Source organism: Aythya ferina (genome assembly GCF_964211825.1).
Source record: "Aythya ferina genome assembly, chromosome: 29".
In the NCBI taxonomy this organism is placed as follows: domain Eukaryota; kingdom Metazoa; phylum Chordata; class Aves; order Anseriformes; family Anatidae; genus Aythya; species Aythya ferina.
The window spans coordinates 1,520,108-1,544,349 of record NC_140326.1 but is presented as its reverse complement, the minus strand read 5'-3'; the positions used below and the strand labels follow the sequence as shown (position 1 = coordinate 1,544,349).

General features: G+C 65.7%; 1 protein-coding gene across 1 annotated transcript; it reads right to left on the bottom strand.

The window, feature by feature from the left end:
* Positions 1–1,088: 1,088 nt before the first annotated feature.
* Positions 1,089–23,319, bottom strand: KIRREL1 (kirre like nephrin family adhesion molecule 1). Its single transcript, XM_084500856.1, has 15 exons — positions 23,068–23,319; positions 9,264–9,413; positions 8,393–8,542; positions 7,361–7,518; positions 7,108–7,258; positions 6,005–6,110; positions 5,750–5,898; positions 5,516–5,643; positions 5,308–5,434; positions 5,121–5,221; positions 4,822–5,020; positions 4,633–4,740; positions 3,940–4,079; positions 3,764–3,841; positions 1,089–3,192 (listed from the first exon to the last, which is right to left on the bottom strand). The coding sequence occupies exons 1-15, from the start codon at positions 23,117–23,119 to the stop codon at positions 2,716–2,718; spliced, it is 2,274 nt and encodes a 757-aa protein (XP_084356982.1). The 5' UTR covers positions 23,120–23,319; the 3' UTR covers positions 1,089–2,715.
* Between the last annotated feature and the right edge of the window lie 923 nt (positions 23,320–24,242).

Sequence of the window (24,242 nt, the reverse complement as noted above, 5' to 3'; positions counted from 1 at the left end):
CTGGTGAAACCGAAGGCAATTTCTCTCATCCCAGACCCGCGGTGCTTCGTCTGCGCCCCCCAACTTTTGGGGTGTTCCCTCATCTCAGTGCAACACATCCACGAGGGCTGGCGTGCAGGAACCCATAAAAAAATGAAAAAAAAAAAAAAAACCACCAAAAACCAGCCCCACAACGCCCTCCCCTGCTCTTCTGGAGGCTGCAGCCTCGTGTCTGCGGGGAGGCGAGGGAGGAAGGAGCAGGCGAGGGATTTCTGCGGAGCCGAGAGGAGGCGGCGAGCTCGCTCCATCCCGGGGCATAAATTAGAATCCAGCTCGGAATAAATGAGCTGGGTGGCAAGGAGGGGAGGGTTGGTGCTTCCCGGGGAGACGCGCCTGCCTCTTTAGCAAGGTGGAAGCAGCTCCGGGGCTGGGATTTTGGAGCTGATCTAATCTCCAGGTGTGAATTCGTGGCTCGCTCCTGGGTTTGGGCCAGCAAAACTCGCTCATGGCAAGAGAAAAAGGGGTTAGGGCAGAGCAGGGGTTTAACGCCTCTCCCCTCGCATCCATCTCTCCACGCATCCACCCCATGCTTCCATCCATCCGTCCGCCCGAGCGCACGCTCCACGCTCCAGCAAAAGCCATTAGGAATGACAAAGCACCTTTTTGTTTTAAAGATGGGTCCCGGGAGCAGCAGGCAAATTGCCTGCTTCATGCATAATAAACCAGGCGTGGAAGCGCGCAAAGTAATAGGCCTGCGTTCGTAGGGAAACAAAATCATTAAGCGAGCCCGTTGGCGCAGCCGGGGCTGGGAGAAATAAAACTGGGCTGGGTGCGGAGGGGCTGCCAGCGTGTCCCCCCCCCCACCGCCCGCCGCCCCTCTTGGCAGCGGCTCCTGCTGAAAAGCTTGGGCAAAAAAAATAAAAAATAGGTCAACGGAGGCAGCGCGGGGGGTGCTGTGGCTGGGGACCCCCCCTTCCATCATCCCCCCCGGTCCCACGTCCCCTCAGCCCCGCTGGCAGAGCCCCCCCCGAGATGCTACAAAGGCAAACCGCAGCCCTTTCTTTTTTTTAACATTTATATTTATAATATATATATAAAAAAATTAAATATATATAATATATCGTGTTTAAGACTAAAAATATAGTACATAATATTTAAAAAAAAGGAAAAGGACAAATAAAAAAACGGTGGCTTGGGGGGGGCAGGGGTCACAGATACGTGTCTCTAGGGGAAAGGAAGGGGGGGGGGGGGTCTAAAACAGCCTGTGCTAGGAGGGGACCCGCTCGCCCCCGCGCCCTGGGGTGCTGCCACCTGGCCCGGGGCTCCCTTTGGGGCCGGGGGGGCCCCGATCCCGCTCCCCTGCCCCAGGGAGTTGAGTTTAAAGCTTCAGCTTGGCTTCGGGGCCGGCGGGACGCTATTGCTATAGACGGTGGGGGTGCAGCATCTGGGGGCGACAGCCGGGGTTAAGTCAGGCACCATCGCAAGAAACGGCCGGCCGGGGGTCGGGGGGGGGGCTCAGCACCGTCCTGACAGTACCTTTGGGGTCGAGGTTTAACCCGCTGGGGACGGGGAAGGGGGGGGTTGGGATATCGGGGACCCCCCTCCCCGTGCCGTGCCCCTTCCTTCCCGAACCGTCCTGCGGCCGAATCGTACCTGCTTGCCGCGGGGCCGGCTCCGCAGCGAGGAGGAAGAGGAGGAAGAGGAGGAGGAGGCTCTGCAGGATGGGGGCCACCGAGCTCGCCCCGATCCCCAGGGCAGAGCCGGGCAGGCAGGGGGAGGGTGCTTCGTACCTAATCCCAAGGGTCTGCGGGGACCCCCTACCCCCCCGAGTCTGTAGGGTGCCGGTACCGAGAGCTGGGCTGGGTAGGATGCAGCTGGGAAGCCAAAACCTCCCCTAAACCTCCCCAGCATCGAGCTCACAAAGTGCCCCCGAAATCCCTCGTGCCCCAGCCAGAGCCCGGCTCCCTGCTCCCGAGGGAATTGGGGTCCTGCATGTTTTGGGGTCCTGCATGTTTTGGGGTCCTGCTTGTTCTGGGGTTCCCCTTATTCTGGGGTCCCGGTGCCCATCTGGGGACCGAAATCCTTCAGCCAGCAGCTGCCCCTATCCCATATCCCTGTAATACATTCACTGAGGGCCCCCTGTCCCCTTGATTTGGGGGTGTTTTTGGGGTCTCGCCGTACCGGGACCCCCCAGGGTGAGCGGGGTGCCCCCTGCTCACCGGCTCGGGGCAGGGTGGGAGCGGGGGCTTTGTGGGATGGACGGACGGACGGAAGGACGGGAGGGAGCCGGCCCCGAGCGTGGGCCAACCCCGAAAGTCAAGGCACAGGGAACGGGAACAGGCTGGGCCGGGGCATTTTGGGGAGAAAAGAAGCCAAACGCGGCGCCTACATCCGCACGTGTGCCACGGGACGGGCGGCGCTGGCCGGGGCGTGCGGGGCTGAGCCCCCATCGGGGAAGGCTCCGGGCTCCCCCCCCTTCCCAGCAGAGCCAGAAAGGGGGAAAAAGGGCCGGGATGGGGGGCACGGGGCCAGGGGGAGGCCGCCCCGCGCCCCTTTGGGAAGGTACCGCGAAGACAACCGCTATCCCAGCGGGGAGTGGAAGCTCGAAGAGAAGGGACCCGGCGCACGGAGAAGCGGGGCGAGGGGTGGGTGGGTGGGGGGGGGTCAGGATGAACCCCTGAATATCAGGGGACAGTCGCCGGGTTCCCCGCCGCCCCCCCCCACCCCCCACAACCCCTAGACGTGCGTCTGCATCCGCTGCTGGAAGCGCTGCCCGTAGTCCGAGTGCTGGGAGGTGTAGGAGAAGCGGGTGGCGCTGGCGTACTTGCCCATGGGGTCGTAGGCGTCGTAGGGTGCCCGCTCCAAGCTGGGGGGCTGCCCGTAGCCCAACCGGTAGCCACCGTAGCCGCCGCCGCCGGCCGGGAAGGCGCCGTGACCCCCGTAGTTCTCGTAGGAGAGCTGGCTGGCCGTCTCGCCCCCCGCCGTCCCCGGGGGGGCCCCGGTGCCCGCGGCCGCCTCGGCGCTGTATTCGGACGCGGGGCCGCCGCGGCTGTAGGTGTTGAGCTGCGCGTAGCCGCTGGAGTGGGACAGGCGGGAGGGGGGCCTCGCCTCGTAGCGCCCCGGCCCCGGAGTGCGGTAGTCGGCGTAGAGGACGGTGCGGGAGGCCGGGCGGTCCTCGTGGGCACGGACGTTGTAGTAGCCGTTGGTGGGGTCCTGAGGGGATGGGGAGGGGTAAAAAGGTGGGAGGGGAGCGTGGGTGGGGTGGGGTGGGCGAGGATCTGGTCCCTTCTCGCCTCCGAGCTGCTCTTTTTTCATGCCCCTGTTCTTGTCCCCTTTCTTGTGCTTGTCCCTATCCCCGTCTCCAGGCCATCCTCATCCTCGTCTGCATCCCCATCCCGTGTCAGCCATCCCCTCACAACCTTCTGCCATCCCATCCCATCCCATCCCATCCCATCCCATCCCATCCCATCCCATCCCATCCCATCCCATCCTCTATCCTCATCCCATCCAATCCCCATCTCCATCCCAATCCCAATCCCAATCCCAATCCCAATCCAATCCCAATCCCACCCCACCCCACCCCACCCCATCCCATCCCACCCCACCCCATCCCATCCCATCCCATCCCATCCCATCCCATCCCATCCCATCCCATCCCATCCCATTCCCTATCCCCATCCCATCCCATCCCATCCCCATCTCCATCCAAATCCCAATCCGAATCCCAATCCCACCCCATCCCATCCCATCCCACCCCACCCCATCCCCACCCCCAGGACCAGACCTTCAGCTCGTACTCCTCGCGGGTGTCGATGGTGTCACAGCGCAGGTCCTGCTTCAAGTCCACGTCATCCTTGAAGGACTGCAGGGGGACACATGGCCTCATTCCCTCCCCACTCCCACCCCACACGATCCGGCAGCCCTGGCCGCGGCGTGGCCCCTCCGGGGGCCGTCCCCTACCGAGTAGATGGCCTTCATGACGCGGGTGGCGGTGGAGACGCTGGCCGTGTCCTCCTCCCGGTCCGCGTGCAGCGTCAGCGGCTCCCTGTTCACCGTCTCCACCTTGATGTCCAGCTTGCGCAGGGTGACGTCCTTGCGACCTGGGGATGCGCGGGGACGGAGGTGGCACAGAGGGGGCACAGCCTGGCTGGTCCCCCCGCCCTGTCCCCATCTGTGGTGTCCCTGTCCCCATTGTGGTGTCTCCATCCCCATCCACGGCACCCTAACCCCATCCTGGTTTCCCCGTCCCCATCCATAGTGTCCCAATCCCCATCTGTGGTGTCCCTGTCCCCATCCATGGCATCCCCATCCCCATCCACGGTGTCCCCATCCCCATCCCAGTTTCCCCATCCCCATCCGTGGTGTCCCCGTCCCCATCCACAGTGTCCCTGTCACCATCCATGGCTTCCCCGTCCCCATCCATGGCGTCCCCATCCCTATCTGTGGTGTCCCTGTCCCCATCCGTGGTGTCCCCATCCCCATCCATGGTGTCCCCATCCCCATCCGTGGTGTCCCCATCCCCATCCCAGTTTCCCCATCCCCATCCATGCTGTCCCCATCCCCATCCGTGGTGCCCTCGTCCCCATCCGTGGTGTCCCCATCCCCATCCTGGTTTCCCCGTCCCCATCCGTGGCGTCCCCGTCCCCCACTCACTTCCTTTCCGACGCCGGTAGAGGAAGCAGGCGAGCGCCACGAGGAAGCTGATGACGAGGATGCTGGCCCCGATGGTGGCCCCGGCGATGATGCCCACGGGCAGGACCTCTGCAGGGGGACGAGAGGACGCGGGGACATGAGCCAGGGCCGGGCGGCTCAGCGGTGGCCGCGGCGCCGTGCCCCCGGTACCTTTCTCCTCCAGCTGGATGATGGCGGTGCCCGGCCCGAAGCTGTTCCAGGCGGTGCAGTTGTAGTGGGTCTGGAAGTCGGCCTCCATCACGTTGTTGATGGTGAGGGTGGACAGGACCCCGCTGCCCGTGTTGGTCCTCTCCACCGTGTAGCGCTCCAGTGTCCCTGCCTCCAAAACGTTCTCCTTCCAAGCCCAGGCCTGGCAGAGGGGGGCTGTGTCAGCGCCTCTCCGTGCCCCCCCAGGGGATGGGGACGGGGACGGGGATGGGGATGGGGACGGAGCCCCCTGGTTCACTCACGATGCGGTCCGGCGGCGGCGTGCTGCCGATGAAGCACTCCACCTTGCCGCGGTCGCCGCGCGCTGCGTACTGCACCACCTCGCTGGAGATGATGGGGGGCCCTGCGGGAGGGACACGAAGTGGGGAGGGTCACCGAAACCCAAAGGCACCGGGGTGGGGGTCCCACCACCCCCCTCTCTCCGCTCACCGTTGACGTAGAGCGTGACCTCGCGCTCGCCCACGCCGATGCGGGGCACGATGGCTTTGCAGATGTACTGCCCCGCGTCCGCCTGCGTCACCGACTTCAGGTACAGCTGGTTGCTGTTGCTCAGCACCTTGGGTGGGGGCGAGGGGGGGGCTCAGAAGGGCTGGTGGGGGTGGGCACAGCCCCTTCTTGAGCCCCCCCGGCTCAGTACCATGTTGGATTCCTTCTTGGTCCAGGTGAGGGTCAGCGGGGGGTTGCCGGACCACATGCAGGTCAGCGTCACGTCGGAGCCAATGTCGGTGACGGTGGGCTTGGGGGCCACCATGATGCGAGGGGCGACTGGCGGGGAGAGGGGAGGGTTGGGGAGGGGGGTGGGAGGCAGCCCTGGGGTGTGGGGGGGAGGTCTCGGGGGTGTTGGGGGTGTTGGGGGGGCTGCCCCACTCACAGTGCACGTCCACCAGCGTGCTGACGTTGGTGCTGCCGATGTCGTTGTGCACCTCGCAGGACACGGGCTCCGTGAAGAAGGTGTAGTCCACCTGCGTGTCGTACTTGTTCTCCTTGGCCTCCTCGATGATCACCCCCCCTTTGGCCCACCTGGAAGGAGCGAAGACCCCGGCTTCAGCACCCCCCCCCCGGCCCCGAGGATCGAGCCCGGAGGTCGGGGGGAGCCCCCCCCAAAGGGTCCGCGGGTCCTCCTCACCTGTAGCCTTTGATCTCGGGGTTGGCGGTGGCCATGCAGGTGAAGACGACCCGCTCGCCCTCCTGCACCGTCTGGGGCTGGATGGACAGGGTGACAGTCGGGGGATCTGCGGGAAGGCGGACGGAGCCGTCACGGCCGCTGGGGCGGGCTCAGCGTGGCAGAGAGAGAGAAGGGGGCGAGGGGAGAAGCCCCCGGCCCGGCGCAGCGAAGCCGGCCCCGTGTGCTGGGCACGGCACGGCACGGGGGGAGAGCCCCGAAACTGTGATGGTCTTTTGGGGTGCCCAGCATCCCTGATCCATCTGGGTGCCTGGCATCCTTTCCAGAAGTGGGTGCCCACCGTCCCTGATCGATTTGGGTGCCCCCCATCCCTTCTAGATGTGGGCGTCCAGCATCCCTGATCAATTTGGGTGTCCCCTATCCTTTCCAGAAGTAGATACCCACGATCCCTGACCACTTTGGGTGCCCCCCATTGCTTCCAGAAGCAGGCACCCACCATCCCTGATCCATCTGGGTGCCTGGCATCCTTTCCAGAAGTGGGTGCCCACTGTCCCTGACCACTTTGGGTGCCCCCCATCCCTTCAAGCTATGGGTGTCCACCATCCTTGACTGCTTTGGGTGCCCCTCATCCCTTCCAGAATCAGGCAACCACCATCCCTGATCAATTTGGGTGCCCCCCATCCCTTCTAGATGTGGGCATCCAGCATCCCTGATGGATTTGGGTGCCCCTCATCCCTTCCAGAAGCAGGCACCCTCCATCCCCGATATCTTTGGGTGCCCACCGTGGCCGTGGACCGGCGGGGCCGAGCCTTCCCGCAGCAGCCACTGGAGGTCGGTGTTCACCGCGCCGTCCCCAGCTGGCCCCCGCCTGACGCCGGCACAGCCCGGCTCCGGTGAACCCAGCGGGTGCAACCTCGGCCCCCACCAACCCAGACACCATTTGGGGGGCTCCAAACCACGGGGCTGGGAGCCCCCCAGCACCCCACAACACCCCACACCCTGAAAGCTCCTCGCTCTGCGCCGGTGACACCCGCGTGCCACGTCCCCGCGCCGCGGCACCGTCCCCTCCGTCCCCTCCATCCCCTCCGCCCCCGTTGCGGACTCACGGTGCACGTTGAGCTTGACGAAGGTTTCCTTCCCTGCCGGGATGGCTTCGTTGGTGCTGCGGCAGGAGAAAACCCTGCCGATGTCCAGGTCGGTGGGGTTGATGGCCAGCTGGCTGGTCGTCGTCTCCCGCTTGCCGTCAGCCAGCACCTCCTGCCAGGGAGATTGGGACAGGGCTCGTGGTCAGCTCCTGCGCCTCATGGGGCCATGGTGAGGCCAAGGGGGGGCTGAATGGGGTGGGGACATGGCCGGTACCGTGGTGGTGATGGCTCCGTCCTGCTGGAGCCCGTCCCGGTACCAGACGATGGTGGCAGCGGGCTTGGCGCTGCGCGCCCGGCACGTCAGGTTGTAGGGCGTCCCCGCGCGCAGCAGGATCTCGGGGGCTCCGTCGATGGTGGGGTCCTCGGGGGGGACTGCAGAGGGGACAGGGGGCGAACTGGGGACACCGGGGACACACTGGGGACACCGGGGACAGACTGGAGACGCTGGGGACACACTGGGGACACCGGGGACACACTGGGGACACCGGGGGCCCTCCACAAACGCCAAGTTGAGGAGCTAAAACCTTGATTTGAAACTGATTTATTAGGGCTGGGCTCTTGGGGAGAAGGGAACCAGGGAGTTTGGGGGGGTCGTGCTGTGCTGAGGGAGGGGCTGGGCTGCTTGCAAACACCCCCGGGTGCTGGCTGGGTGCAGGAGGAATGGCTATGGGGACCCCCCATCCTAGGAGCCCTCTGCCCTACGTGAGCCCCACACTGCGGGGGGACACAGGGGGACCCCCTGAGCTCAGCAGGAGTTGGGGGGGACCCCCATGGGCACAGCTCGGTGCCCCCAGCCACAGCTCCCACCCGCGCGCCTTTTATCTCCTGCCTTTCTAATGGGAATTTCAACGCCAGGGGAAGAAGGAGAAAGAGAGGAAAAAAAAAATAAATTAAGAAAAGCAAGAAATCCGCCCCAAAACCCCGTTCATGCAACATTTCCGCTGCGGCTCCGGCAGCATCTTTTTTTTTTTTTTTTTTTTCTTTTTTTCTTTTTTTTTACAAGACACAAAAGTCGGGGAAATCAAAGTTACTGCACTCGTAGGTCCCGTAACTCAGCCACGGCGTGAATATAGATTAAGGCATTAAAGATAATGGCACAGCCGGGCTGCTGGAGGCAAGGCAAGGGGGAGGCGGCGGCGCAGGCACCGGCAGCCCCTTCCCTGTGCCTGCCTGGGCTGGCTCGGGGGGTCCGGGAGGGGTTTGGGGGGGGACCCGGGGGTAACGGGGGGGGAGCCGGGCTCCTTACTGAGCACGGTGAGCTTGGCCCGGCGCGAGCGCAGCGCGGCCTCGGTCGCCTGGCACTCGTAGACGGCGTCGTCGGAGAGCTCGGCGTCGCTGATCTCCAGGTTGTACTGGCCCGAGTCGGCCGTGCCCACGATGCGGTAACGCGGCCAGGCTGCGGGGACACGGCGCGGGGTGAGCGCCGAGGGGACGGGACCCCCTGGGTGCTCCCCGTGACCCCAAATTTCTGAGCCCGATTCGCCGGGGCTGGGGGTTTTGGTTGCTGCCCGGTGCCAGCTCTGGATGTGTGGGGCACGTGCGGCATCCCCGGGGCACGGGGGGGTCCTCAGGGCGTGCAGGGACATGGGCGCAGGCAAAGACTGCGGTGCGGGCAGGACCCCAAAGTGTGCAGGGACCCCAATACATGCAGGGACTCCAGTACATGCAGGGACCCCAGTGTGTGCAAGGACCCCAATATGTGCAGGACCCCAATACATGCAGGGACCCCAGTGCGTGCAGGGATCCCTGGGCGTGCAGGGACCCCACCATGTGCAAGGACCCCAATATGTGCAAGACCCCAATACATGCAAGGACCCCAGCGTGTGCAGGGACCCCAATACATGCAGGGACCCCAACAAGTGCAAGGACCCCAGTGCATGCACGACCCCAACACATGCCAGGACCCCAATGCATGCAGGATCCCCAGTCCACGCAGGGCCCCCGGCGCGTGCAGCAAGGAGCAGAGAGCAGCGCCCAGTCCCTGCCAGAGCTTCACTACGGCACACGTGGCCCCGCTCCGGCACACGGAGCTGGGAAATGGGGGCTGCGGCACCGCAGAGGCCATAACGCCCATGGTGTCACCATGTGGTGACACCCCCTGAGCCCCCCCCGGGTACCTTTGAGGCCCTGCCCCATCCCCAGGGCCAGCCCGTCTTTGGTCCATTGCACGATCCCGGAGTAGTTGAGCACCACGCAGGAGAGGACGATCCTCTGGCCGGCCACCACGGTCTGGTCCTCCGGCTCCTCCACGAACCGCGTCTGCGCCGCTGGGGACGTGGGACGGGGATTGGTGACGGCCCAGGGCGCCCCGCACCACAGCGCCCAGTGCTCCGTCATACTGGTGGCACTGGGCTGTGCCGGCACCACCAGCACCGGGGTCCCCAGCGCCGTCCCCAGCCCCCCAGGCCGTGTCCCCGTGGTGCCGCGGCCGTCACGCGGCGAGCGGGCATCGACCGGGAGGGCAGCGGGGGGAGCGCGGGGTGCGTGTCACATGCGTGTGGGGGTGTCACATGCGTGTGCGGGGGGGCAAAAAGGGGGAACTGGGCACACCGGGGTCCCAACCCGCTTGGGGAGCATGGGGACAGCGGGGCGAGGGGCGTTTCGGGTCCCCCTGGGGTGGCGGAGGGGAGCTGCCTCTCTCTCCCCCGTGCTCGCCTCCCCCCCCCCACTTTGAAAGCCTCTTGCTAAAATATTCAAATGATTTCCGCTGTGGAGCGGGAGAGGGGGAGGCAGAAATCCCTTCTGGGGATGAGCGAGCTGCAGATAACGAAGCCGCCGCTAAGTCCCCAGCCCTGCCTCCGCCTGCGTGGCCCGGCGAGGCCTGGCACGGCTCAGCACAGCTCGGCACGGCTCGGCACAGTTTGGCACGGCACAATTCGGCACGGCACGGCACGTTATGGCACAGAACAACACGGCACAGTTCAGCACAGCATGGCACAGTTTGGCACGGCACGGCACGGCACGGCATGGCTCTCCATGGCACAGCACCGTGCGCTCTGTGTCCCCTGGGTGTGCTCTGTCCCCAAGAGCCGGGTGCTCTGAGCCCCCTCTGCCTTTGATCCTGCAGCCAAAGCCCCCGGCAGCTCCCCAAATCCCCCCACCGCTGCCGGGGAGCCCCCAGCACCCCCTGGCTGTGCCCCAGCACCAGGAACCAACCCCAAAGCATCGCCCCCAGGCACCTGGAGAGACCCCCCCCAGCCCACACATGGCTTCGGGCATCCCCAAATCCCCAGGATGGGGGCACCCCAGGACCCGGTACCCCAGGACCCACGGACTGGGCACCCCAGGGTGCTGAGGAAGGGGCACCCCAGGGTGCTGAGGAAGGGGCACCTAGCCCTGCAGCCCCTCGCAGAGCCCACCGGGACCCGCGGTGACTTGGGGACGGTCACTGCCGGTGTCCCCCGGTCACATCCCACCCGCGTGGGCATCCCAAACCCCCACCCCGGGGTGCCCCCAGCCGGCTACGGGGCCCTGGGCATGGAGGGGGTGGCTGGGGACACTCGGATGTCCCTGCCCCGTGGCCCTCCCACGGCAGCGTTTTGGGAGAGGAGCGGGAGCAGGGACAGGGGGAGGGAGGGAGATAAAGGGAAAGGAGAGAATGGGAGAGGCGGGGGGAGGGATGGAGCTGGGGGGGGGAATAAAAAAGCAGAGCGGAGATCAAAGAGGAAGGTGCCTGGAGAGAGGTGGGCGTGGGGGAAGATCAGAGCTGGGGAAGGGGGGGAGGCAGCGCGGGGTGGGGGGGGGCTGCGGCCACCAGACAGACAGACAGAGACAGCGGGGACCCACGGACAGCACAGGGCCACCGCGGGGTGACAAAGAGCACCCGGTGGCACCCGCAGGATGCCAAAGAGGGGCGCACGGGTGCCCCCCACCCTGCTGCAGGCACCGTCCTGTCCGTCCCCATCCATATCCCTGTCCCCATCCTGTCCCCATCCCCATCCCCATCCCCATCCCCATCCCAGTCCCATCCCGTCCCCGCCGCTGTTTAGTCTGGCGCAGGGCGATGCGGGGGGGGGGGGCTCGGCCCCGGCACAGCGAGCACCGCGCGTCCCTCGCCGCGGCGGGTCCTTGACGTTGTGCCAAGGAGCCCGCAGATCCCACAGATCCCCGGCGAGGCCCCGGGGCACGGCCGCGGGGTGCCGGGGGTGCGCACCCGGCCTGTGCCCACCCGTGGGTGCCCGGGCACGCGGGGGGCTCCCGCGGAGGGACCCGGCGGGGACCCAGCCACACGCCCGGCCCTGTCTCCCTCTATTTATCAAATGAAGGTCTGATTAAGCCCTGGGGCTGGTGCTCCAATCTCCCTCTCTCTCCTCTCGCTATTAAACTCAGGGTTCAAAGAAAAGCTTTTTATTCGCGCTGACAGCTTTCAGATGGAGCTAAATCTCTCCGCGCTCGAGTTTTTTTTTTTTTTTATTATTTTATCTCTCTTCCCTCCTCCCCTTCCTCTTCTCACCGCTTTTAAATTTAAGCCTTTCCCCTTTCCTCTTCCCGAGTTGTTCGCTTCTATTTATATTGGGGGGAAAAAAAAAAAAAAAAAAATACACAGGGAGGGAAAAAAAAAAATATAAAAAAAAAATCCCACCCTCCACTGGTTTTATTCTGCGGGAGAGAAAAGAGGATTTGGCTTCCTTGTGGCCCTGCCCGGCAGAGCGGAAAGGGAGAGACGGGAGGGAGGACGGGGCCGCGGGTGGCTGCTGCAGCCGGGGCCATCGCTGTCCCCATCCCTGTCCCCATTGCTCTGTCCCCGTCCCTGTCCCCATTGCCCTGTCCCCATCCTTGTCCCCATTGCTCTGTCCCCATCCCTGGGACACGCTGCTGGCTGCATCCACTCCGCCGCCCGCGTCCCCTCTGCCCCCACGCTGTCACCGCGCTGTCACCGCCCCGGTGCCGGCGCCCCGAGCCACTTGTCACCCAGCACGAGGCAATGGGATGGAAAAAAGCGCAAGGGTTGCGGCCAGCCCCAAAAATCCCCCGGACGGTGCCACGCATGGACCTCGGGCACTGCCAGCGTGGGGAAACCGAGGCACGGGGCTGCCGCCGGTGTCACCGTGTCCCCAAAATCGGGAGATGGTTGGGGGGCGACATGCACAGCCCGCGGGTGCCATCGTGCCCGTGCAGCGGGTGGGTGCCGCGGCTGGCGGGGGACGCGGCGGAGCGGAGACGTGATCGAGCCTGGCACTTTGCCGTCCTCCCGCCCCATCTGCCGAGGAGCAGCAGCTATTTTAGGCTCCGGCAATTTGGGGCTTTCTGCTCAAGCCGGCCGCGGCTCGGGGCAGGGACGCGGGTGGCTGGTGGCGGTGGTGGCCTCAAGGACGGAGCCCCACGCGTGTGTCCCCAACCCAGGGTGGCAGCCACAGCCCCGAACCCACCCCAGGACCACGGGGAGCAGGGACGGGAGCTGGGATGAGGCTTGGGGCAGAGGAACCCTGCGGCTTGGGATGCCCCCAGCCTGCTCCCGCAGCGTCCCCGTGTCCCTGTGCCACACGGGCGGGTGACAGCAGCGGGACGGGGACCCGGGTGGCAGCCCAGCCCGGCAGCACGCTCGCCCGCAGCTCGCAGCCAGCAAATTGATATTTGCTAGAGAGGGTCCCCGTTGCCATCAACAATTTATGAGGCTGCTTCGCTGCGATTACCCCAGCAAGACAGCGCTGCCCGGGAACAGCGCGAGCCGCGCGCTCTGAAAGCATCTTGGCAGGAGGAGCCGCTTCCGCTCCTTGTTTGAAGTCACTCAATGCCCTCTTCTATTTTCTTCTCCTTCCCCTTCGCTTTTTTAACGCTACCGTGGCCAGAGGGGTGGGCAGCGGGGACGGGAACGCTGATGGGAACGCGGTGCCAGGAGGCTGGGGTACGGCAGGATGATGTTGGGGTACGGTGTGAGGATCCTGGGGTGCCCATCCCAATGCCAACTGCACCATTTGGGGCCAAAGCCCCAACCTGTGCGCCCCGCTCCTTTATCAGCCCCAAGCTCAACCCCATCCAATCCGCGTCCCACCCATCCGACAACATCTCCTGCCTCTAATCCCGCTCCGATTGACATTAATTGAATATTACCATCCTTTAATTCCTTGGTAATTGAATCCCGCAGCAGCTCCTGCACCCCCTACACCAGCATCCCCATCCCTGTCCCTGTCCCCATCAATGTTCCCATCCCCATCCCTGTCCTTGTCCCCATTCCCATCCCTGTCCCCATTCTCATCCCTGTCCCCATTCCCATCCCTGTCCCTTGTCCCCATTTCCCCCCCCCAGTGGCTGCCTCCAGAGCCAGGACCCCGGCTCCGCTCCCGGCCCTCCCGTCCCAGCAGGAACGGAAAGTATTTCACCACCATCATATGACGCCAGCGCATCGCTGGCACGCGCCCAGCGCCAGGCTGGGAGGCACCAGGGCGGCCGACGGCGGGGCCGGGGCCGCATCCAGCCCTGCCCCTCGCCGCCATCTCGGGGAGTGGCCCCGGGGTGTCCCCAGTGTCCCCGCGGGGCTGGCACGGGGCTGGCGGGGGCCACTCTGTTGCCTCTTCCCCCTCCCCACCCCTCTGCTCCGCTTCCCGCTGCCGAAGCTGGTGGTAGCAAAGCTCTCCGGGGAAGGGATGCTCCAGTTATTTTCATTTTTTAAAAGGCAGAATTATAAAAACAAATGAGGAGGAGATCGGTTCCCCTCCTCCCCGCCGCCTTCGGGCACGCCGGGTCCCCGCCGTCCTCCCCGCGCCCTGGCCACGGTGACCTTGGCCGTGCCACCAGGCGCGGCGTCCCCGGGGGGCAGCGGCACGTGGGGTGCGCATCGGGGCCGTCTCCGCATCGGGGACATCTGCATTGGGGACATCTCCGCAGCGGGGACATCTCCACATCGGGGACATCTGCATCGGGGACATCTCCGTGCCCCCCGTGCCACCGAAGCAGCTGGAGCGCCACCGGCTCCGCCAGCCCCACCCCCCCCAACTTGGTGTCCCCAGCCCGCGGGGTCCCCTCGCTCCCCGCCGCTGCCGTCCCCCCCCCGCCAGCCGAGGAGCGCCGCCGCGATTGCTTGTGACACCAATCTCACAACAAATTTAGCAGCTCATTTCCCGGCCGATCAAATATTCCACCTCGATTACCTCCCGGGCAGGAGACGGGCGCCGCGCCGCCGCGCGGGCAGCCAGCACCTCCCGCCGTGTCACAGCCCATCAGTGTCACCGCGGCGGGGACGCCTGCGCTGCTGGGGACGGCAGGAGGAGAGCCTGGGAGGGGGGGACACACACGGCCCCAACACCCTGCTGCCCCCCCCCCCCCCGCAAGGCAGCTTTTTGGGGGAAACTGAGGCACGGGGAAAGCGCCTCGATAGCGGGATGCGCACGGCAAGGATTTGGGGACGGCTGTGACAGCCCCAAAATGCCACGAGCGATGGCAGAGGACCCGGAGGGATGAAGAGGAGAGGAGGCACCGGCTCGTGATGAGCCACGGGGAGAAAATAACGCGGCGCTGGGAACATACGGAGCGATTTTCAATTGAAACCTCGTTGGGAAGAGGCATAAATACCGGGGGAGATGACGCGGTGGAATTGGGTTCTATTTTTCGTTCCTGAGGAGCCTTAAATATTCCCCACCTAATAATAATAATACAAAAAAAATGAACTCCCGACTTACGAAACAACATATAAATTCCCCTCGTAATTACATTACTTTCAGCGCAGCAAAGATGCCAATAAAATATAAACCAGTGTTGGGCAGGGAGAGGGAGAAAATAGAGAAGCGAATAAATGAAGTGCTTTATTGCCGTATGGCAAACGAGCTGGGCTGGGGGGGGGGCACGGGGCCAGCGTCCCCATGGGGCCACCCCGCTGCCCCTTCAGCTGCGTGCACCAGGGGGCTGGGGTGGGGGGTTTGGGGGCTTCTTGCTGCCCTGTGGGGAGCCCCTGGAGCCCCACTTTTCCCCCATATGAACCCCGTTCGTTTCCCCATGGGAAGCCCACAGCTATCCCATTGGAACCCCATTGCCCCCCCCCGCATTAACCCTGCTTCTGCTCCATGGGAACTCTCTTGCTGTCCCACAAAAATCCCGTTGCTGCCCCCGCAGATTCCCCATTGGAACCCCCCAAACCCCCTCTGGGGACCCCTCTGCTGCCCCACAGCACTCGGGGCTGACCCCAAGGCACCATCCCATGGCGCTCCGAGGGCTGATCCTGGCAGGACCCTGCTTTAGGGGTCCCCACAGTCCCCCTGACCCCCCCAAAGCAATCACACCTGCAGGACCCCAGTGCCCCCAAGAGCCCCGAGCCCCCTCCAGCGCCTTGGGGCCGGGGTCTCCATCTCCCCCCCACCTGCCCTGCCCGGAGGCAGCGGCCGGCGGCCGGCGTTTGTGTGAGAACCTCGGCGCCTTTCAGGGCCCTCGGCCCCTTGAAAGGGGGCAGCCAGGCAGAAAGACAAAGGCTCGGCGCGCCTGGGGGGCACGGGGGGCCGGGCACGGCCTGCGGGCACGGAGCGAGGGGCCGCAGAGGGGTGCAGCGGCTGCATGAGAGGGAAGGAGCGAGTGTGCAACGGCGCTGTGCATGCACGGGAGTGTGCATGGGTGTGCAAGTGCATGCACAGGAACATGTGCACGTGTACAAGCGTGCATGCACCAGATGCTTGCTTGCACAGGAGTGTGTGTGCGTGCACGTGTGTGTGTGCATGAGTGCATGCACCAGATGCTTGCACGGGACCACGTGCATGTGTGTGTGCATGCACCAGATGCTTGCTTGCACAGGAGTGCATGCACATGCGTGTGTGCACGTCCCTATGCTTGCCCAGCAGCGTGCACGTGCGTGCACCAACTTTACCACTTGCACGGGTGTGCACAGCCCAGCGATGTGCATGCACAGCAGCTGCGAACATGAGCATGGGCCATGTTCTTGTGCACACCCGTGTGTGTGCATGCGTGCACGGGTGTGTGTGTGTGTGCACGGGTGCGTGCATGCACGTGTGTGTGTGTCCTTGCACGTGCAGCCGCGTGCACCCTCCCCGAGTGCGCCCATGCCGGGCTCTGTGCATTTTGGCTCAGCAGAGCGGGGCAGCCTTCGCACCCCAGCCCCCTCCTCCTCCTCCTCTTCCTCCTCCTCCCCTCGCTGCCCTTCGCACAAAGGCCTGGGCTGCAGATGTGCGGCCGCTGCTCCCCCCCCACGCCGTGCTCAGCCCCCACGGGGGGGTCCCAGGGTGCCCCCATCCCCCCCCACCCATGGGCGAGCCGGGAGCTGGCGGCGCCTCTGCCCTCGTTATTTCCTCTTCATTTCTGGGGCTGTCAGAATTATGGAGCAGGGCTGTTTATTGGCTTGAGTTTAATTAATTTGTGTAATATCCCTGTTAGGAACAATGTCTAATTAAGACTTTTGTTTGTGTGTGCGCGCCGGGGGGAGGGGACTTCTTCTTTGGGAAAGAGGGGGAAAAAAAAAAGAAAAACAAAAAAAAAAAAAAGAAAAACCAAATTCCCTAATCATTAATGGAGGGGAAAGAAATATTTAAACGGGGCTGGCACCCTTCCACCGAGCTGCTGGTAAGCGCTCTCGTTACAGATGTCTTAATGAGACATCTCTTAATAATGGGATTATCATTCACATTGAATCGGGACGAGCAGCTGGGAGCGCGAGCCTCCGATACGGGGCCCCGAGAGGATGGGGCAGAGCGGCCCCGTGCCGAGGGCTGGGGATGGGACCCCCCCCCGGTGCCACGGGGCAGGAACCCCCCCCCTGGATTTATCCTGGTGCTGGATAAATCCAGCGTGGTTCGGGGTGCTGGGCTCACAAAGGGGGGGTTTGGTGGAAACCTCGACTGGGGCGCGGTGACCCCTTCGAAACCACAAGTTGTTTTTTTTTTTTTTTTGGGGGGGGGGCACCCTTGTTGTCCCCCCCACCTCATGGCCCCTCGCTCCCTTCCCCCTCCGCTCCAGAAAATAGGGGCAGGAATCTCAGCCCGCCCCGATCCTGTGCCCGCCACCAAAAAATTTGGGGTCCTGGGTGGGGAATGGGGTGGGGTGGGGGGGGGGTCTGCAGGGCACCCACCCCCCGCCAGCACCCCCGGGGCGGTGACACGGGGGGGTCCCGTGGGGCTTTGTGCCCACCAAGGCCAGCTTGGCCAAATGGGGCCGAGCCCAGCGCCGGGGTCCCTATGGGGTGGCAATGGGGGGACGGGGACGGGGCTGGGAACACCGTGGGGGCCGCCCTGGAGCCCCCCCCTCGCCGCCGGCCCCTGCGAGTCCCGCAAAGGAGAAGCTGGAGCAGCCCTGGCTGCGCTCCTGCGGTCAGAGCCCAGCAATGATCCTACAAGCCTGGAATTTGAGGAATTTCCTGCCAAGGCTCTCTGGAAGAAGAGGGAGAGAAAGGAAACCCGGCGCTTAACCCTCAGCTCCCCGCGCCCGGCCCCGATCCTGCAGCGGGCAGGGGCTGGCACGGGGCGGAAAGGGGGGGACACAGGCACTTTTTTGGGGTGTCCTTGGATTTATTGGGGTGCTCCCCGCTGCTCCCTGTTCGCTATGGCCACGCTGCGTGCAGAGCCCTGGCCCCACAGCCCTCCCCGGGGGCAGCCGAGGCCCCGTGCCTCAGTTTCCCCCAAATCTCTGCCAGAAATCCCTGGCAGAAGCTGTCCCCAACCCCTGTCACCTCCCTGTGTCACCCCCAGCCCCCATCCACCCGCCGTGTCCCCCACCCCATCCCCAAGCCCCCACGACACCCCCCAACCCCGGGCCGAGCCTCGTGCACCCCAAAACACCGCAGGAGGCCGGGAACCCTCCCCGGCCGCCCCCAAAAACTCCCCTTTTCCCACCAAATCCCCCGGGAAGGGCTTCGCAAGGAGGCGAGGGAGCGGGGGCCGGGGATGCTCCGGGTGTCACCGCCTGGGGCCCGGTGCCACCAGCGGGTCCCCTCGTGCCCCTCGCACGCCCAGCCGGGCACGTGCGCCCTCGTGCACCCACGCGCGCCCCCTCGCACGCCCGCCTGCGTGGTTTTTGCTCCCTTTTTTAATTTTTTTTTTTTTTAATTTTTTTTTTTTCCTCCCCCGTTCCCATGGCAACCCCCGCACGGCGCACGGCCGCTCTCGGGTTTGAAATAAAAGTTGTTTTTCCTCCCCTCCTCCTTTTTACTCCACTCTTTTCGCTTTTTTTTTTTTTTTTTTTCCTTCTTCTTCTTCTTCTCTCCCCCCCCCCCCCCCCCCACCTCTTATTTTGATTTCCATTTGGATCATAATCCGCCCGTTGCCATGGCAGCGCTGGCAGCCCATTATGTTCCAGCCCTTGCAGAAAAAGGCCTCGCTCCCCCCCTTTTCCCTTCCCTGCGCCTTTTTCCGAGGGTTTCGGCTCCTCGAACCCCCTCCTGCCCCCCCCCAGCCGTCCCCCAACCCCGGGTCCTCTCCTGGCCGGCTCCGAGCCCCCCACCCTGCTCCGAGCCCCCCGCCCGGACCCCGCTGCGCGCTCGGCTCCCTCCATCCCCTTAACTCTGCCCCGAGCCTCCTCCTCCTCCCGCCCGGACCCCCGGCACCCTACGCCCCCCCCCCGGCACTCCACACGATGGTTTTTGCCTGATTTTGCCCCCCTCGCTGTCAATTTTCAGCCCCGATGTTCAATTTCCAGGTGGGGCTGCGGGCACCCAAGGGTGCCGCGGTCCCGCTGCGGGCGCAGGACGGGTCCCTTCGGTGTTGTCCCCCCCCTCCACACACACACACCCCCCCCGGTGCCCTCCCGCGCCGTGCCCACCCCCGGCTGGGAGCAGGAGGTTATGAAAATGAGCCGTGCACCCAGGAGACTGTAATTATCTGCTAAGTGTGAAAGCTGGAGTGATTAATTAAGAGATAATAAAAAGAAAAGGAGGCTGGAGAGGGAATAACGGATGCTTTGATGATAAAACCTGAGGTAAGGCAAGCAATTAGGGGAACCTTTATGGGGAGTTAGCCACGAGCCCCCCGCCGCCCGCGCTGCTGGGGGGGCTGCGTCCCTGCCGGACACCCCACGGGGCCACCGGGGTCCCGCAGGTGCAGGGGACACCGAGGGGACACCGGGGGGCTTCTTGGGGCTGTGGTGGTCCCCATCCATCCCCGCAGGCTGGCAAGGTGGGTGCTGCAGGGCTGGGGCTGGTGGCCCCAAGGATGGGGTGAGCGGGGCGGGCGAGCACCCATGGGTGCCCAAACGGGGGGGTGGCGAGAGAGCCCAGGTGGGCTCGGGGCCAGGCGGGGCAGGAGGAAAGCTGGCTCGGGATTAAATCAAGCTCGAATTAAAGGCTGGGGATGTAATTAATGCTGCTCGGCTCGGGTCGGTGGGGCGGAGGTGGCCGACGACCCCGCTCTCACCTCGGAGAGGAGGGCGTGGGGGGTGCCGGAGGTCACCGCGGGCAGGGGGACGGCCGGAGGTGGGGGCCCTGCAGGGAACGGGCAGGAGGCTGCGAGGAGGGGAGCGGGACGGGGCCGCTGTGTCCCCCCCGGGGATGCTTCCCCGGCACTAAACCACGGCCCCAGCTGGGGAGCGGCCGATTCAGCCCTGGCACGGGCGGCCCAGGCAAGTCCCGGCACGGGGCCGTGGCTGCCGGGGCAGGATCCGTCCCCGCCGGCCCCAAAAGCTGCCCTGGCCCCGCTGCGGGGCTGAGCTGGGGCTCGCTGTGTGCCGGGGCAGGATCCGGCCCCTTCTGTAAGGGATGTGCCACGGGCTCGGGGCAGGACCCTGCACAAAACCGCGGCATCCCCGGCGCTCACAAAGCGGCTTTGGGGTTCCTGGGGAGGTCGGGACCCTCCCCACCCACCCCACGTAGCCCCCGTCCTCTCTCCGTGCCGGTGCTGGAGCCCCACGGGGGAGCACCCGGGGGTCTCGGGCACCCCATGCTGCCAGCCCCATCCCCCTGCGCTTAAGCACCTTAATCCCAGGCTGCTCTGATCCCAGTTTGGCCAAACTGGGATCGCTGAAGGGCGCTGCGGGGAATGGGGAGGTGGCAAAGTGCGGGGCTGGGGGTGCCACCCCCAGGTCCCCCTTGCTGCGGGGCCGGGGGGACGCGCGGTGACCCTTTGGGGCTCCATCTCCTCCTCCGAGGTGTTCTGGGGACTGCAGGGTGACGGGGACGATGATGGCGACCCAGAGGGGACCCTGGGGACAGCTGGCACGGGTCCACGAGCGCTGTAGGATCACGCCGAGTGTGGCACGGGGCTTTGCGGGTGGATGAAGCGGGCGTTGGGGATGCCCCGAAGCCACCGGCAGCTCCTTCGCTCCCCGAACATCTCCAGCCTCCCCCTGTGCCCACAGAGGGGGGCAACGCCAAGCGCTGGCACCCCCCAGCCTCAGGGACCGGGGCCACCTTCCCACCCTCCCCGGCCGCCACGCTGCAGCTCGGGAGCTCTCCCGGGGGCTTTTATTACCCTGCAGCAGACGACGGTCAGCTCACAAATCACATCACGCCACCGCGGCACGCGGGGAGCCGAGCCACCACGGCCCCGGGAGGGGAGCACGGGCAGGTGCCCGCCACCACCCCCAGCAGCCCCCCGTGGCCACCGAGACCCATTTGCCTCCACCCGTCTCCAGCAGCCAGATTTGGGGTGCAGCCCCCACCCAGCCACCTCGTCCCTGGCACAAGAAGGGTGGCCCCGTGCCCCGGCACCGTCCCTCCTGCCCCATAAACCCGGGGCAGCCCCAGTTTGTGGGATGCTGGTGCTGCACTGGGGTGGTTGGCATCACCCTAGGGTGCCTGTAGGGGCACGGGGTGGTGGGACCGGAGCCCTGAACCTGCTCCCCACCCAAAAAAAGGCACCAGCAAGGGGGCCAGAGGGACCGGCCTGACCTCGGAGCGCCCGGTGCCACTCCTGCCCCTTCAGCAGGGATGCACCCAGGGGTGAGGGCTCCAAAGGCAGCGGGGCTCAGCCACGTTCCCCTAGGGTGTGCAGGGAGCTTGTGGGGTCTCAGCTCAGCCCCACCGGCACCAGAGCCCCGGGACGAGCCCCCGCCGCCATCTCTCCGCTGTTTCAATTTCGCTGCTCTTCCTTGGGAGGGAAGAAGGGAGGGAAAGAGGAAAAAAAAAAAAAAAAAAAGAAAAAAAAGCACCACACACAACAACCCACAGAGAGAAGGAGAAGAAGAATCGCCCAGAAAATGAATAAATATTTCAATTTGAGGCGCAATCACAGCGAGTGATTGAAACGGGGGGAAGAATAATGGGTTTCATTTAGATAAGATACAGAAAATTATTTAGTGAGAAATGAAGAGTGATGAAACCCATTCAACATCTTTGTGCGAGCGGGTGGAACTCCATGAATGGCACAGACCCCCCCCCCCCCGGCACCCACACGCCTGGCTGCGGGGTGGGGGGGGAGCCCACCAGGTTTTGCTCCCCTCCCACCCCCCCCCTAAACCCCCAAGCATCCCACCTTGGAGCGGGGCCGCGGGGAGGCAGAAGCGAAACTTGGCGGTGGCAGGAGCCAGATGGGGACGGTGGCGGGACGGGGCCGCTCAGACCGGGGGGGACTGGGGGATGCTGGGGGGGGGGGGTGCTGCCCCCCCCGTCCCCGTCCTCGCAGCCCATCCAGCTCGTCCCTGCGGCGAGGCCGGCGCGATGCACATGGCACCGTGCGGGCGCTTTTGTTCCTGGGAGGGCAGCGGAGCCCCGCGGCGCTTCCCCGAGCCCTGCGCGGGGGAGCCTGGGATCGACCCCCCCCCCGCCCCGGCCCCGGCCCCGGCCCTCTAAGAGGCTTTGCTTGCTCCTTTGAAACCCCCCCCCCCCGTTCGACTCATTTTTGTTCCTGGCATCTTAGCAACGCCGCCCCCTTAATTAAAAATTAGATTGGATTTTGCAGCAGGGAAGGACCCGGAGGCTGTGCAAGGCGGGGGGGGGGCTGGCTCGGCGCAGGGCAATGCCCTCGAGTGCCCGACCCTGGCCACGCACTGACCCCCCCCCCGTGCCATTTGTGGGGACACAGGGTGGGGGGGGGACACCCCAGCTGAGACCCCAGCAGCTTGGTGGCACGCACGGTGCCCGTGCTGGGGGGCCCCGCTGGTGGTCGGGGTGGCCGGGGGGGGCACCGGGGCTGCCCCCAGCCCCTCACCCCTCGCTCTGCGTGACCTTGGCCACGCGGTGCCTCGTGCCTCAGTTTCCCTCGATGGCTCCGTGTGGTCATTTGGGGGGGGGTCATGTAGGGACGTGGGGGGGCTCGGGCGAGCCCCTGGGTTGCAGCAAGCCCCTAAAATGATTTGGGGGGGGAAAGGGGGTGCCCCACGCTGTCCCCAGCCCCGCTCCTGAGCACTGCCCAGGCTGGGAGCTGGGGGTCCCGGCTGCCCCCGGCGCTCGCCCCCTCTCACCGAGATATCCTGGCTGGACGGACAGACGGACGGCTGGGCCAGCATCGCCACGTCCAGGCCGGGTCCCCCACACACGTCCCCCCCTATTGTGGGGGTCCCCAGAGCTGCCGGGTCCCCCCCGCCTGCCCCAGCACCGACAAATTCCTGCGTCCGAGCGCCGCGGCCCCCCCGGCCCCCATCTCCTCCGGCCTCACCCCGGCTCCAGCGGGACCGGACCGGGGGTGGGGGGGGGGGGGCGGGCAGGACCCCTGCGGGGGGCACGGCCCTAACCGGGGGACATCCAGCGGGACCGAAACCGGGGGGGCCCTGCCCCGAAGCAGAGCCCACCCCGGGCTGCATCAGGACGCAGCAAGGGGGGGTCCGTTTGGTCCCAACCCGGGGACGCGGCTCCCCAGCCGGGGTCCACGAGCACAAACCCAGGGTCCCAGCCCCCGCTGGGGGGCTCCCCCAAGACCATGCCCGGCCCCCCCGTAGCCTCGGGAGCCCCCCCGGGAGCCAGCCGCGGGCTCCCTTGGCCGGAGCCGGGCGCATCCCAGCGGGGCGCGGCGGCACCGCGCGGGTCCGGAGCCGGGTCCCAGCCCCGGGCAGAGCCGTGCCGAGCCGGGCCGTGCCCCTCGAGCCGTGCCAGGCTCCTCGCTGCCCCCGCTGCCCGGCTCTTACCTTGCCCGTAGGAGTCAGCGAGAGTCAGGAGGCAGAGGAAGAGGATCCGCATGCTCCCGTCCCGGCCGCGCTGCGGGCAGGGGGCGCGGGGGGGGGCCGCTGCCCCGCCGCCCCGCTCGACCCCGCCGCCGCTGCTAGAGCATGGCCCGGCCGGGAAGGGGCCGGGGAAGGGCCGTGGGCTGCGCTGGCTCCGCTCCGAGCCGTGCCGAGCCGCTCCGAGCCGTGCAAAGCCGTGCCGAGCCGTGCCGAGCCGTGCCGCGCCGCCCCGGAGTGCGCGCTGCCGGCGGGGCGGGGCCGGGCCGGGGGCGGCAACTCGGGAAAGTTGGGGAGGGGGGAGCGGGGGCGGGGGGGCGAGAGGGGGCCCGGGCCTTGGGGGGGCGCGGGGGGGCGGCTTTTTGCACGACGGGGGGGGTTGCGCCCCCGAGGGTTGCGCCTGGACGCGCGTGGGACCTTGGAGTTGCTCGCGTGTGCACGGGTGTGCATGCGTGTGCACGAGGCTGCGTGCGTGTGCATGGGTGTGCATGCGTGTGCAGGCGCGTGCACGCGTGTTTGTGCGCGTGCATGCGTGTCGGCGCGTGCACGCGGGGCGAACACGCGTGTGAGCACGCCGGGGGGGGGGGGGGGGCTTTGTGCCGCTGTGCCCGTGCGTGTGCACGCCCGTGCACGCGTGTCACGCCGCACGCGTGCGTCCTGGGGCGTGCGTCCCCCTGCGTGTGCACACTCAGGCACGTGCACGCCAGCTGGACGGGTGTGCAAGGCGTGGGGCTGCCCGGGGCGAGCAGCACCCACTCGGGACCCCGCATCACCCACCCGGGGTAGGGGGCTGCAGGCTGAGCCCCCCGTCCTCGCCCTGCCTCACCTCCGCCGCCGTTCGGGCGGCCTCTCCCCCGCGCCGCACGCTTGCTGATCCTCCCCTCTCTCTATTCCTCTTTTGAAAACTTTCTAAGCCCCAACTGAAGGCCCTGGATATCAGCGGCTCGAAAAATCCTCTTGCCTACAGGCTCCGGGGAAGGGAAGCTTTCCAAGTCGAGCGGAGCGGGCTAAGCCCTCGGTAGAGGCAGAAGCTTCAGCTTTCATGGTTGGGTTTTTATTTATTTTTTTTTTCTTGGCTGTTGTTGTTGGGTTTCTTTCTTTCTTTCTTTTTTTTTTTTTTTTTTTTTTTTTTTTTTTTTTTT